The sequence below is a fragment of the Mirounga leonina genome, unplaced genomic scaffold, assembly GCF_011800145.1.
Source record: "Mirounga leonina isolate KUSES-001 unplaced genomic scaffold, KU_Mleo_1.0 Mir_151, whole genome shotgun sequence".
Classification (NCBI taxonomy): domain Eukaryota; kingdom Metazoa; phylum Chordata; class Mammalia; order Carnivora; family Phocidae; genus Mirounga; species Mirounga leonina.
In genome coordinates this window covers 6,807,825-6,822,845 of record NW_023270377.1, presented here as the reverse complement: position 1 = coordinate 6,822,845, position 15,021 = coordinate 6,807,825, and the positions used below count along the sequence as shown (strand labels likewise).

General features: G+C 38.0%; 1 protein-coding gene across 7 annotated transcripts in view; it reads left to right on the top strand.

Annotated features, from left to right (window-relative positions):
* GIGYF2 (GRB10 interacting GYF protein 2) overlaps positions 1-15,021 on the top strand; it is a 149,978-nt gene that overhangs the window by 74,555 nt on the left and 60,402 nt on the right. For 6 of the 7 annotated variants that reach the window (XM_035006842.1, XM_035006841.1, XM_035006840.1 and 3 more), the window contains one exon: positions 13,614-13,793. In XM_035006842.1, coding sequence (XP_034862733.1) covers positions 13,614-13,793 — 180 coding nt within the window. Of the gene's footprint in view, positions 1-2,118; positions 2,448-4,641; positions 4,787-13,613; positions 13,794-15,021 lie in introns of those variants that run through there. The other variant, XM_035006846.1, reaches the window with a different exon arrangement.

The window sequence follows — 15,021 nt, the reverse complement described above, 5'->3', positions numbered from 1 at the left end:
AAAATGTGGAGAGGCGACTTCTTACATAGCATTGCCAAATTTGTATTTTGCCAGGTGAGAAAATAATTTTTAGAATATATCATACTAATTTTATAAAAGAAAAGGCATTTTGACACTTGAAGAGGAAGAAGGATGTAATAAGGAACGATAGTAGGCTGCCTTCAGAAAGGTTGTGAACCACTGCACTATCCTTTATGGTTTCTTTTTTCTTTTTTTGAGGTGAAATTGGTATGTAACATTGTATTAGTTTCACTTTTGTTGTTTGTTGCTTCCTGCCTGTGTGAAAATGCCCATCATTTACCTTGTACCCTCGTGCTTATTGCAATTAGGGAACCACTGTCCTGGTGAATGCTACTAATTGCTGATTGTTTCACGGTAGTTTTTTTGGGGGAAAAACTCCATGATTCTTGATTTTCAACCTACTTCATAACGTTCTAAAACTCATTACCCAGGGAGATAGCTTTCTGTATATATTATAGCTAACAAAAGTATTATTATTTGGGCTTTTTCAGGATTGTTACTTGTTACCTACATTGTAACAGTCACTGTAGGCTTCAACAATTTCATTCTTTTTCTCTTGCAGTTAACTAAATGCATGGAAAAACCTGTGAACAGGAATGTCAAGGCTAATATCAAAACAGTGAAGCAATTTCCTTTTTTTTTTTTTAAAGATTTTATTTATTTATTTGAGAGAGAGAGAATGAGAGACAGAGAGCATGAGAGGGAAGAGGGTCAGAGGGAGAAGCAGACTCCCTGCTGAGCAGGGAGCCCGATGTGGGACTCGATCCCGGGACTCCAGGATCATGACCTGAGCTGAAGGCAGTCACTTAACCAACTGAGCCACCCAGGCGCCCCACAATTTCCTTTTTATATATAAGCCATTACTCAATCTTGTTTAGATTGTGTTGGGAGGTGGAGTAGTTGAGAGAATAAGATTTCGATCTCCACTTAATGGATTACCCTGAATGAGTCCATCTTTGGATTCATGTAAGGAGTATGGTTTAGTATAATGAAGACAAGGTGGGGAATCTAGCCAACCATGCTCCCGCTCTGTTGGTTACATAGCTTTGTCAGCGGGGCAAGCTACCCAATCCCCTTGGCCAGGCTTCTTATATTAAAAAAAGAGAGAGACAGAAGGGAATTAAATAACACGATCTCTTAAAACTCTACAAGTTTTAAAATTTATTTCCATTTCCCTCAACTGACAGAGGTTTTTTAGATGATTTTTTTTCCTTTTTTCTCTTATGTGGTTTTACATCTGTTTGTATGGTATTTAAAGATTAATATTATTGTTGCCTGATACATGTAGATTTTCTCTCCAAGTAATTTTCATATCTTTACAGGTGTACAAATACCCGTTGAATGTATTTTGTCTTGGTTTGTATTTATATGATTCTCACTAACTGATCCCAACAGAAAATAGAATTGAAGCTTGGGAAGGTTTGTTTGTATCTCTGTGTGTGGGCTGTAAAGTATTTGCTCATTTACAGACTTTGGTGGAAAAAAACACTACTTTATAAAAATAATAGTTTGGCTGCTTCAGTGGCTGTCAAAGTTATGGATTCATTTTACTCATTTGGTTTGTAGCACTTAAAATTATGTCTTTTCTATTGCTATGTTGTAAGGTGGTAGTGTAGTTCATATTAACAGTTAATAGGCTATAAATACAAATGTTAAATGATCACAATATTACTATGTATTTGTTTACAACTGGTGTTAAAAACTGATTATATAGTCTTAGAATCATTTCTCTTACCCTCTATAATTGGGGCAAACAGTATGAGTTCTAACTCTCTTATATAAGCTCAGAGATTCTTTTATATTTTATTTGTAGAAGCATCTACTAATTTCGGTAATAATTCTATGCTTAAAAAGACATTTAAAATTAGGTATTCATCTTTTTCGTGGCTTAAAAATTTTTTTTGGGGGGGGGTCATTTGTTTTTGTACGCTCTGTTTGTATGGTATTTAAAGATCTCCAGAACTGACTTGGAGAAGGGGTGCATTTTTTCCCTCTAATCAGGACCGGTTTTGGGTTTTTTTTTTTTTTTTTTAATCCCTTCCAAAAGAAAGATATCTGTATATATTTAAAAAAGCCAAGGAAGGGGGTTAAAAAAAAAAAGCCACTAAATTTTTTCTAGGGCCTTTCTACTCATTTCTGTATTATAATGTGGAATTAGTATGCATTTAATAAAACAGGAAAATTTCTAGTAATGCTTTCAGTAGGGCTGTTACTCCATTTTCAGAATTTAAGGAAAAAGAATAAAGAACCTTAATGTATGACCGTAAAGGTAATATCTTTGTTTTAAAAATCTGTTGGCGATGTCTAGCTCTGTCCCTATTTGCCACTCAATTTCTTTCTCTGTTCCCCTTAAGGAAAGAAATAAGAATGAATATTATTTCATGTACTCACCAGTTCTTTTGCTGGGTCAGCCTGTGTGTGCACAGGTAGGTCTTGAGGAAACTTGCAGAGTCTGTCTTTTTGATAAGGTAACTTTAATCTACAAGTCTAGCTTGTAGGTTCTCTTCTTGGACTGGGTTTACAGTTCACATTCCTCTGTTTATAATGTCGTGGGGGCTAGTTTCAGCTGAAGCTGATGTGATTGGTCACTTAGTCTGCAGGGGGGCCAATTAGCTCTGATCATGTGGAAAAGAATGCTGGTTTGTTAGGAGGTCTTTCTTTACCCAACACAAACCTTAACAATTCTGGAGAAAGCCTCCAGAACTGACTTGGAGAAGGGGTGCATTTTTTCCCTCTAATCAGGACCGGTCTTTAGTAAGTTTGCATAATCTTACTTAAGAGTTTATTTGAAAGTTCAAAGGGATAAAATTCCCTGCAAGATTTCCTTTCAGCCGTCTTTCCTTATATAGCATGTTGAAGTGTGAGATACTGCCTTTACTATTCTTTTTTTCCCCCTCCATTTCTTTGGGGAAGATTTCCTTGGATAAGGACTTCTAGGCATGAATTAATTAATTGATTTTGTTAGTTTTCTTTTCATATTCCATCTCACGAGGATGACTACCACTAATTCTAGAACTGGTAATATAGGTAATTTAGTTACCTGAATTTTTGGTGGGGAGGGGCAAGGAGGCAGGCTTTTTTTTTTTTAAAGGCTATGTGCAGAGATCTTAAATAAGAATAAACTTAATTGTTTGGTACCTTGCACTTACCTTTCAAAAAAACATCTATGTGAAGGAGCTGAAGAATTTTCTTAAGGCATGCTTTAGTAATGTCTAGGGGATGGTTTCCTGAGAAGCATATGGTAATGTGCAGTAAGATGTAGCGTTCAGGGTACAGAAAATTTAACTTAACATCTAAATAGTGTTCAGCTAGAAAACGTCTGTGATCCAGCCTGTAGCAACCTTGAAATGAGCTGTGGGATGGCTTTGTGTAATGCCTTTACTGAGCAGTACTTTCTTCCACCTCCGTTAGCTGCTGATTTTAAAACTTTGATCAAATGTCACATGTAAGAGGATCTGAGAAACAAAGGCTGTGATTGTTCAGAGTAAAATCATGGAAGAAGGCCTGCTGGGAAAATTATTAATGTAGACCAATATAATGCTACTTAGAAGGTGAAATCCGCCTTTGTAGATTCCTTCCCCTCCCCCAAATTAAAAAAAGTATTAATTCTTTCTTTGTTTTATTAATGCCAAACATCTCAATACAAGTTCAGACACAGCATTGGAAACTTTGACCTTCAGAACTAGAGAAGGTAAAAGCATGAAGTAGGGACTTGTGATGTGATGCTTACACCCTACACACACTGGTAGGGAATTATACTTTATATCAATTGACAGTTGATGGATTGGGGGAGAAAAAGCCAGAGCAAATATAGTGTGACACTGCCTTTCAGACGGTATGGGAGTGTATTTGCCATGTGTCTTGCATCAACATTATAATTAGCAAGAGGGCGAAGGATTTTTACCAAACTTAAAAGCCTCTTTCCGTAATATACTCTTTCAGAATATATTAAGGCAAAAATGATTTGGCAAAATGATTGTCAAGAAAGAAATGTCTCAAGTGATGAAGGGTCTGGTTTCTCGACTTCTACAATTTGAAAGTCTTGCTATGGTCTATAGACAGTGATTCCTAGTTGCTAATTGTATGGACATGGTAGACCGGCTTTGGAGTGTCCACTCAGGAGCATAGTATTCCCATTTTAATAGCCTGAGCAGTTCAGTTCATTTGTGGTTGAAACCTCAACCAGCTTAGTTGAGATGAAACTGATATTGGTATAGATGGTATATAAACTTCACCCTAGAACACACGGGCCCTTCTGTGTAACAGAGTTACTGCTTTCAGTTGGAGATGGCTCTAAAATATTTCTGTGAATGAACATAAATGCTAGATAACTGTTCTCTGATTTATTTTTTATTAAAAATTATGATTGAGCAACATGCCAAGACCAGATACATTATTCTTTATTAAATTCAAATTTCTGTCCCTAAAGGTGTTTGATTTTTCTTTCTGGCTAAAGTAATCTGGCATGTAGTCCCTAACTGTACCAACTTGTACTTGAGAATAACAAATGCTGTAGTTGGAGTGTAGTGTCCTGCCTATGTACATGAATAATCTCCCAGCTTTAAAACTTGAGCCCCGTCTCCTGTGTTCTTTCTTACATGTATATTTTGCTTTCTTTAGAAGATGCCTAGTCCCTTTCCAGTTCTGCATTCAAGCCCATCTACTGATCATCTTCCCCAGAGATTTGAGGCAGCGGCTGGGTGTATACCATCCGATGACTGAACATGAGGGTTGTAGGGTATGGGCTGTATTCAAACCACAAGAGGTATTTTTTCAAGGAGATTTTGATATGCTGCAGCCCCTTCAGTCTGTCTCTTCCAGCCAGGAACTGTTGCGTTTTCAGGACCAATGTTAACGAGTGGAGCAGTTTGTAACCTTTAGGAGTTAGGATGGGAGAAAAGTTACAAATTTCTGGATATAAGATTTAAACTTCTCCTTCCTAGCCATCCTTAGTTTTATTTACAATTGATTGTAGGGAAAAAAAGTAAATACCAACACTTGGATGGGATTTCCTTTCATTATTTTCTCTGGTGTTAGAAAATATTTTTAGTGTTGATCAGAGACTATATATCTGAATAGAGGAATACAAAGTTTCGTACTAGAAAAATTTGCACATAAACAAGCTTCAAAGTCCGTCCCATAATTCCACTTTTGCTTTTGGAGTTTGGGCACTTGGAAGTTCCAAGTCTCACAGCTGTAGATTTTATTGGCTGAGTGCCTTTTTGCTCCATCTGAAGTTTTCCATAAACACCGTTTTTGGCTGTGAGTCAAACATGCACACAGGTGCCCTTTTACTGCTCTTTCTCCTTAGGAAGTCTACTCAATTAGACCAGACTAAAACCAATATTACATTTTAATTTAATTTAATTTTTAGAAGAATCCTATTCATACTTAATACATTAAGTCAGAAATGACCAAGTATTTACTGCCATTGGGAAAATGTTTATGTCGTACATTTGCATTTTAGCACCTTAGACACTTTTCCAGTTACTGGTGATATAAGAACATGTATTATATGGAGAGTATAGTTTGTTTATAAAATGGTCATGTTTGCTATATTGAATAGAAGAAAATATATTTTAAATTTGTGTTTCTTTATCTTTTGGAGGTCATAGATACCTTTAAGACTCTTACGTAAACCTTAGACCCTTTTCCCTGATAAAAGAAAACATGCCAGTATAATATGTGCTTCTAGTTCAAGTATTCATAGCCCCCAAGTTCATTTATGGACTATAGGTTAGGAATATTTGGGTCAGGCATTAAATTTGTAAATTATTCAATTACATTTACTTTCAGTCTTGCTTACAGGTTACTCTGTTAAGAATTTAAGAAGAAGTAAACTAAAATATTTGGTTACTCAACTTTATTTGCTGGTATTATGGAAGGAGGAGGACTTTGGTTTGAAATGCTGAGAAGGGCCTTGTGGGTATCCCTCACTGGCCACTGTGGAATTCTGGAGTTTGTAGACATGAAAGGAACTTTAGATAGCATCCTCTAAATTGCTTGGGAATGACTTTTAATATTTAGCTTTTATTTTAAACTATATCAGTAATACACAAATATATGTTTTTTTTTAAAACAAATCGTATAGATCTAATTCTCTTTGACATTTTCACTCCCCACTCAAATCTATACAACTATAACTACACTGTAATCATTTAGGTGATAAAGGATTTTTTTTTAAGATTTTATTTATTTATTTGACAGAGAGAGAGATAGCGAGAGCAGGAACACAAGCAGAGGGAGTGGGAGAGGGAGAAGCAGGCTTCTCGTGGAGCAGGGGGCCCAATGCAGGGCTCAATCCCAGGACCCTGGGATCATGACCTGAGCTGAAGGCAGACGCTTAACGACTGAGCCACTCAGGCGCCCCTAGGTGATAAAGGATTTATTTTGATGTTTTAGAGCAATTCTTGCATGCGGTGTAATTTTTAGTTATATTAGTAATAATTGGAAATGTATATTTTATTAGATGGTGCTTGAAGTCATTTTTTTCCCCCTCAAAATGATTTCTAGGATAAAATTTTTATAGTGAAGAAATTGGTCTTAACATTTTTTCCAGGGGTGTATATCTTGACATAATTCCATTTATGTATGTATGTATGTATGTATGTATGTATGTATGTATGAGAACGCACAAGCAGGGGGAAAGGGCAGAGGGAGAGGGAGAAGCAGACTCTCCACTGAGCAGGATCCTGATGTGGGGCTCAATCCCAGGACCCCGAGATCATGACCTGAGCTGAAGGCAGACACTTAAATGACTGAGCTACCCTGGCGCCCCTTGACATAATTTCTGTTGGAAGATTAATACATTTAGTTCCATCTTCCCCTTATAGAGATGTTGGTAGTCTTTGTCTATAAGCTGTACCATGCATAGTATGTCTGTTGCCCTTTTAGAGTTTGTTAGACTTTGATCCCAGAGCTTCCTCTTTCTCCATTAGTTTTTCTAGAATTTTTTCCTTCTTCCAGTGGGTTAAATTTGTGAGTAAACCCAGGATTAGGAGTTTGAACACTTAGTTCTCTTTCTGATTTGGTCACTACTCAGCTATGTGACCTTGGGAAATTGCCCCTACAGGTATCCCTTTCCTCATAGGAACAATAGAGATGATAATGTTTAACTTAATTTTTGTGGTTAAAATGATGATTAGATGAGATAAATGGATGCATTTGTTTACATGTGTGTGTCTGGGCTATGGACCTGGGGGGTGGATGCTATGTCTAAGTCTCCTCTTTATTTTTAATCCTTCATCTTTAATTGTGTTTGTATAGGAAGTACTCATGTTAATGTTTGCTAGAGGTTTGAGTAAAACAGGTAAAAAATGGTAAACTTAATACTGTTTTTCTGGGAAAATATTTGATAGTGCTTACTAAAGTTGAATATACCTTATTTCACTCCTGGCAAATTCACTTCTAGGCATAGACCAACAGAAATACAAACATATACTAAATTTCATATCCAGGAATGCTCATAGCAGCACAATTCGTATAGCAGAAAACTAGAAACAACCTAAATCAGCAGCAGATTGATATATTGTGGTCCATCTGTACAATGAGATCCTGTACAGCTGTGCAAAAGAACAAGCTGCTGTTCTCTGTAACATTGTGGATGAATCTCCCATAATGTTTAGTGAAAGAAGCCAGACATAAATGAATATTCCATTTGCATAAAAAAGTTAAAGAAGGCAAAACTAATCTTTAGAGATGAATGTCAGAAATAGTACTTGCTTTGGAAAGGGTTGACTGGAGGGACATGAAGATTTTTGAGCGCTCCTGATACTTTCTTTTTTATTTCTGTTCATTTTTTATTTTTTAAGTGTCTCCATGCCCACTGTGGAGCCCAGAGCAGGGCTTGAACTCACGACCCTGAGATTAAGACCTGAGCTGAAATCAGGAGTTGGAAGCTTAACTAACTGAGCCACCCAGGCGCCCCAGATACTTTCTTTTTTAAAATCTTGGTTATGTGGATATTTTTGCTTTATGGATACTCTTTGAATTGTACATTTGTGATTTATATACTTTTTGGCAAGAATGTTATACTTCAGGAATAAATTTTCATAAAGGGAGGGGGAGGAGTTGAATGAAGTCCACTTAAAAGTTCTTGAATTCGTTTCACCCTTCTCTTACGAAAATGACAGAGAGGGGCACCTGGGTGGCTCATTCGGGGGGGCGTCTGCCTACAGCTCTGGCTGTGGTCTCAGGGTCCTGGGATCGAGCTCCACGTCAGGCTCTCTGCTCAGCTGGGAGTCTGCTTCTCCCTCTCACTCTCCCTCTGTGCACTCTCTTTCTCTCTCTCTCTCAAATAAATAAGATCTTAAAAAAAAAAAAGAAAGAAAATGACAGTGGTCCCTTAAGGTGGAACTCCATGTACATTGCACTTATATGTTGGATGTTTTTGCATGTTAGAATTATATTATTCTGGCTTTTCTTTCTTTTTTTTTTTTTTTTTTTAAGATTTTACTTATTTATTTGAGAGAGAGAGAATGAGAGACAGAGAGCATGAGAGGGAGGAGGGTCAGAGGGAGAAGCAGACTCCCCGCCAACCAGGGAGCCCGATGCGGGACTCGATCCCAGGACTCCAGGATCACGACCTGAGCCGAAGGCAGTCGCTCAACCAACTGAGCCACCCAGGCGCCCTTTTCTTGGTTTACTGGAGAAGTTATCACCTTAATCTTCCTATTGCAGTTATTAATTATATAATATTTGACATATCAAAAAGTATATTGCAGTTGAGGAAACAAGCACTCAGTGACAAAATTTGAACTCCTTTGTTACAGGATTTTTGAACTAAAAATGGGCTGGTGTTCATGTAAATTTAGGCAGCTTTACCTCAACACACACACACTTACTATTTTTTTTATGTTATGTTAATCACCATACATTACATCATTAGTTTTTGCTGTAGTGTCCCATGATTCATTGTTTGCCTATAACACCCAGTGCTCCATGCAGAACGTGCCCTCTTTAATACCCATCACCGGGCTAACCCATCCTTCCACCCCCTCCCCTCTAGAACCCTCAGTTTGTTTTTCAGAGTCCATCGTCTCTCATGGTTCATCTCCCCCTCCAATTACACACTTTTAAATTGGGAATTGGGTCTTTTTTTTTTTTTTTTTAAGTCATGGTGTATAGATCCGAATTGGGGCCAAAATTTAAAATTAGGTGTAGTGACTCCAGGATTTTTATTCTTTGTTTAGTACTGTACTCTTCTTTATCTTCAAAATACTGGTCTCAGATCGTTTTTGGAACAAGGCATGGCATAGTCATTCAAACATTATGAGGTACGGGTTGAAAATTACAAGATAGTTTTAAATAAGTAGAAAAGTCAGATTTTATTTCTTCTTATATTTTCCCTATTTTTGCCCTCTTCTTTCTTTTCTTTTTTTTTTTTTTAAGACTTTATTTTTAAGTAATCTCTACATTCAGTGCATTCAGTGTGGCGCTTGAACCTACAGTCCCGAGATCAAGAGTCACATGCTCTTCTGACTGAGCCAGCCAGGTGCCCCTGCCCTATCGTGTTTTTTATATTTTTCTTATTAGGTACTAACATGAAAAATATATGTAGGACTGATAGGTCCAAAGGCAAAGAAGCTGTTAGTTTAGAAAAAAATATAAACAGTTTACACAAAGGAACATAAAGTCACTAAACAACACGAAAAATCTTTGATATGAAAAATTCGTATTTGAGCCACAGTGTAGCACTTTACAACTATTAAAGTAGTAAAAATTTTAAAAGGATAGCAGCACTTAGTGTCAATAATGTGAAATGGTGTGTTGATTTGACCCTTTTTTTTTTGAGGGAAAAAGGCAGTGGACGAAGTCTGTCTTTTGACCTAGTAATTGCAGTCTTTTGAAGTTTTTTTCAGAAGACATTGTTCAGAAAAGCAGGTATTCTTGTCTCATTATCTGTAGTTCACAAAAATTGGTTATAAAGTGAATGTCCAGTGGGGAATAATCTAGTAGATTATACTGTAGCAGCAAGGTATGCTGGTATTAATCACAGAGAAGTATTTGCTATACAAAATAGTAGGCATACTGATTGCAACTCTGAAAAAATAAAGTTAAGTAAAAGCTAACTAGAGATAGAGTTCTGTTTCTAAGATTGAGGGATTACTAGTATTTTTTTTTTTTAATTTTTTTTTATTTTTAAAGATTTTATTTATTTATTTGAGAGAGAGAGAATGAGAGACAGAGAGCATGAGAGCGAGGAGGGTCAGAGGGAGAAGCAGACTCCATGCCGAGCAGGGAGCCCGATGCGGGACTCGATCCCGGGACTCCAGGATCATGACCTGAGCCGAAGGCAGTCGCTTAACCAACTGAGCCACCCAGGCGCCCCAGTATTTTTATTTTTAATAATTTTAATTTTTTGCAGTGTATCATCTGTTAGAAAAAATTATAGTGACCAGTTTTTGATGAGTTAAGCATTTTGCCATTTGTGCTCTTCTGCTTGCTTTGCTATGTTCATTAGTTTTTCAATGGCTTAGTGTAAAAGTAGGTGAAAGAAAGTGAATGTTTCGTCTAGTTCATCCATCATGAGATTACTCCTGTATTCCCAAATCATTGCATGGTACCTGGCACATACTGCTTGTGATTGATTGGTGGATTAAAAGCCATTTCCCATCACTTATCTATATATGTTTCTATTTATCTGTCTATGTATTAGGGATTTTTTTTTTTTTTTAAGATTTTATTTATTTATTTGACAGAGAAAGACACAGCGAGAGAGGGAACACAAACGGGGAGTGGGAGAGGGAGAAGCAGACTCCCTGCCGAGCAGGGAGCCCGATGCGGGACTTGATCCCGGGACTCCAGGATCATGACCTGAGCCGAAGGCAGTCGCCTAACCAACTGAGCCACCCAGGCGCCCCGGATTTTTTTTTTTTAAAGATTTATTTATTTTAGAGAGAGAGAGAACATGGTGTGGGGCGGGGCAGAGGGAGAGGGGGAGAGAGAGAGAGAGAGGGAGAGAGAGAATTTCAAACAGACTCCCTGCGGAGCATGGATCCTGATGCGGGGCTCGATCTCATGACTCTGAGATCATGACCTGAGCCAAAATCAAGAGTTGGATGCTTAACCAACTGAGCCACCCAGGTGCCTCTGTATTAGGGATTTCCTTAAGTTTGCCTTTTTTTTGTGAGTATAGCTACATTTTTCATCAAGTCATATAGTAGGTGTGGTACTTTGTAAAATGGGTTGCCCTTCTTATTTTGAGCAAGAGAACCTGGCAGGCCTCTGAACCCAAGGGCAGACATGGAATATATCTGTATTTGAATTCATAAAACTTGGCACTTAATGTGCAATAAATATTTGTTGAATGAGTCAGAAGATTAACATTTGAATCCTGTCTATGCCATTTAAATACTGTGATTTTGGACAGTTCTCTTATGTTATCCTTGTGAGCCTCGGTAGTCTCAGTTTATTAAAATAGGAAAAATAACTTCAAATATATATATTTTTAAATTATTTATTTGAGAGAGAGAATGAAAGAGCAGGGGGAGGGACAGAGGGAGAGGAAGAAGCAGGCTCTTCTTGAGTAGGGAGCCCCACATGAGGCTTACTCCCAGGATTCCGGATCATGACCCGGGCTGAAGGTAGACACTTAGCCAACTGAGCCACCCAGCGCCTCCAAATGTTTATTTATTTATTTGACAGAGAGGGAGAGAGAGCACAAGCAAGGGGGGAGCAAGTGAAGAAGAAGCAGGCTCCCTGCTGAGCAGGGGAGCAGGGAGCCTGATGGCAGGGCTTGAGCCCAGGACCCTAGGATCATGACCTGAGCCGAAGGCATACACTTAACTGAGTCATCCAGGCGCCCCAAGATAACTTCAAATATTGAAGATTGTTATGAAGAATAAACCGGATGAATGAGTGTTTTGTTTTTTTTTAGATGAGTGTTTTTATTATCTATGGCTGTGTAACAAAATACCTCAAAACTTAGGTATCCTGATGTAGGTATCCTGACAGCAAACATTATCTCAGTTTCTGTGAGTCAGAAGGAGTAGCCTAGTTGGTTGGCTCTGACCTGGGTCTCTCATGAGGCTGCAAGGCTGCAGTTAAGGTGTCAGCCAGGGCTGTAGTCATCTGAAGGCTTGACTGGGGTTGGATCCGCTTTCATGCTTACTGATGTGACTGTTGGCAAGCCCCAGTTCTGTGCCATGTGAGCTTCTCCACAGGGCTGCTTCACGACAGGGCAGTTGGATTGCCACGGAGAGAGCATCCCAGATGGAAGTCACAGTCGTTTTTAACTTAATTGGCACTGACATCTTACCACTTCTGCTGTATTCCATTTGTTGGGGGCTAGCCAGTAAGTGCAGTCCACACTTTAGGCAAGGGGATTACACAATAGCCAGGAGGCAGGGTTTGTTGGGGGCTATCTTAGAGGCTGCCTGCTGTATTAAGAAAACAGGTAGTAGTTTGCCCAGCAAATTTCCAGATATTTTATCCTTCAAAAGAATAACATGTGGTAACAACCTAGTAAGTGTTTGGGCAAACAGGGTATTGAATCTTAATACATATGAAATGGAATATAAGAGCATGACCAGAAATTAGAATTCCCTCATTTTCAGATGCAACTGTACAACTTTCTTTCACTTTCATGGTGGTTTAGTACAAAGAATTGAGGTTGTTACTGACGTATAGGTAACTATAGGTTATAAATGGAAGATATCAGTGTATGTTCTGGATTTTCAACTAATTTAATGTGAGATTTTATATAATCTCTTACAAATTGTGTATGTTAGCACACGTGGGATAGTGAGTAAAAAAATAATTTGCACAGTTTGGAATTATCTTAATCTTTTGAAAGTACCAATTTAGTTATTTGGTATACTAGGCTCTCTTTCATTGTTAATGGAACTCTTGACTGGCATTAGGTTACACATAGCTTAGTTTTGCATTCTGTTCAGAAGCAATTTGTTGTATGCCTATAATGTAATAGATGTTAGAGTAAATGAAAATGAAAAATTATAGTTCACCTTGTCTACTTTTGAGTTTACAGTGATTTTTAGGATAAAAGATAGGTTGAATTTTATAGATACCCTATTTGGGCAGAAAATCACCAGTAGAAGTTAATTAAAATAAAGAAAGACACGGGGCTCCTGGGTGGCTCAGTCATTAGGTGTCTGCCTTAAGCTCAGATCATGATCCTGGCGTCCTGGGATCGAGCCCCACATCGGGCTCCCTGCTCCGCCGGAAGCCTGCTTCTCCCTCTCCCACTCCCCCTGCTTGTGTTCTCTCTCTCTCTCTCTGTCAAATAAATAAAATCTTTAAATAAATAAAAAAAGACACATCATATAATTGAAAATTCTTGTATGACTTTAAAAACAGTAGTATGTGCTGGTAAGGTAGGTTGGTTCACTTTTCATTGCATCCCCTTTTTATAATGCACATATTATTTGTTTAAGAAAGAATTGCCCAGTCTGTGAATGTTGCACTTTAAGAAATGTGTCCAATACTAGATGCATATGTCTGCAGCAGTTCTGTTATTCATACTTCCTGAGCATTGGAGTAGGCACATCTGCACAAAAGCGTGATCCGAACCTTCCAGTCTGCTTTCAGAATCCTTCTTGGCTGAGGCACATGTTTCCTTATTTTCATTACAGGGAGACCAAATTTTGAGGAAGGTGGACCAACATCGGTGGGAAGAAAGCATGAATTTATACGATCAGAAAGTGAAAACTGGCGTATTTTTAGAGAAGAACAAAATGGAGAGGATGAAGATGGAGGTTGGCGACTAGCTGGACCGAGACGGGACGGAGAGAGGTGGCGGCCCCACAGCCCTGGTAAGGCTCCTGCTGAGTGAGCGCAGGGACCAAAATAAGGGAGTATTTGGTTGAAATTGTTACCGCTTAAGCAGAAAAGATGAACAGGTTAAAACAAGAGAGAGGACTCAATTATTTATGTTACCACACTCAGTCTTACCACTACAAAAAAAATTTCAGCATGAAGATTCCCTCTATCTCTTCAGTTATGAAAATCATTTTTATTTTTCTGGAGCAGATAGTGTGGTTTAATGGGAAGCACCTGTCTTTAACTGCAAAAAACGTGAGAGGGTCTCCGTCAGGTTTTGTCTAACACTAAATCTTTGTATTTTTTCAGCATGCTTTAAAACTTACAAATGTATAATTATATGCTCACTAAGGAATATGTGCTCTCCCTAAATGGGTACTTTTCCTATATAATAAAAGATTTATTCTTTCAATTTTTTTTTTGTCCTGAAAAAGTGATTTATGCTTATTTGAAGGATAAACTTTAAACCCAGGTCAAAAACAATAATCATAAGTTCATTCTTTTGTCCTAACTTTAGAAAAAGGAGAGAGAATAGTAGTGATTAGTGCTTTTGTAAGTTCTTCTGTTTGACTCTTAAGAATGCTTCAAACTGTTCTTCCCTGACATTAGATATGCTGGTAATTGAAGACACTGGTGCTTTGTGTCAAAGTTCATCCCCTACCAAAGTGCTGATTCCATGCCTCATGATAATCAGATGCCACTGTAGTTTGAATCGTGGGGTCATGCAGAACCGAAGTGCACGGAGAGTGTATAGTATTTGCCTTATGAATTTCATGTGCATAACATTATTTTCGTTATCAACCATATGCCAAAGAAGCTAACTTTTAGTAGAAGAAATCATAATTAAACTGTTTTCATTTATATTTTAAAATCAAGTTATTAGCAAAATCACTAGTCTCAGCCTGAGTAAACATTATAAAAACATTCAGAGTGCTTTAGGTAGTTATGGATAGGTAGAAACATAGTGAAGTTAATCTTTGTATAGAATTTTGATGCTTTTACCCCAGCTCCTCATGGTTGCCTCTTGGGTGAGTTTTCTGTCATGAGTGGGCATTGTTGACATCACACCTATCTAGGCAATTCTCATGAGTCTGGGTGCTGGGCAACCAGATGTTATAGTTCTCTTCAAGGCATCACGGCATTTTGTGCTGAGCTTGCCCGTAAGCAAAAGGGTTTGTAGACTATGTTCCCAACAAGCATTCAGTGAAAGAATGGACAGGG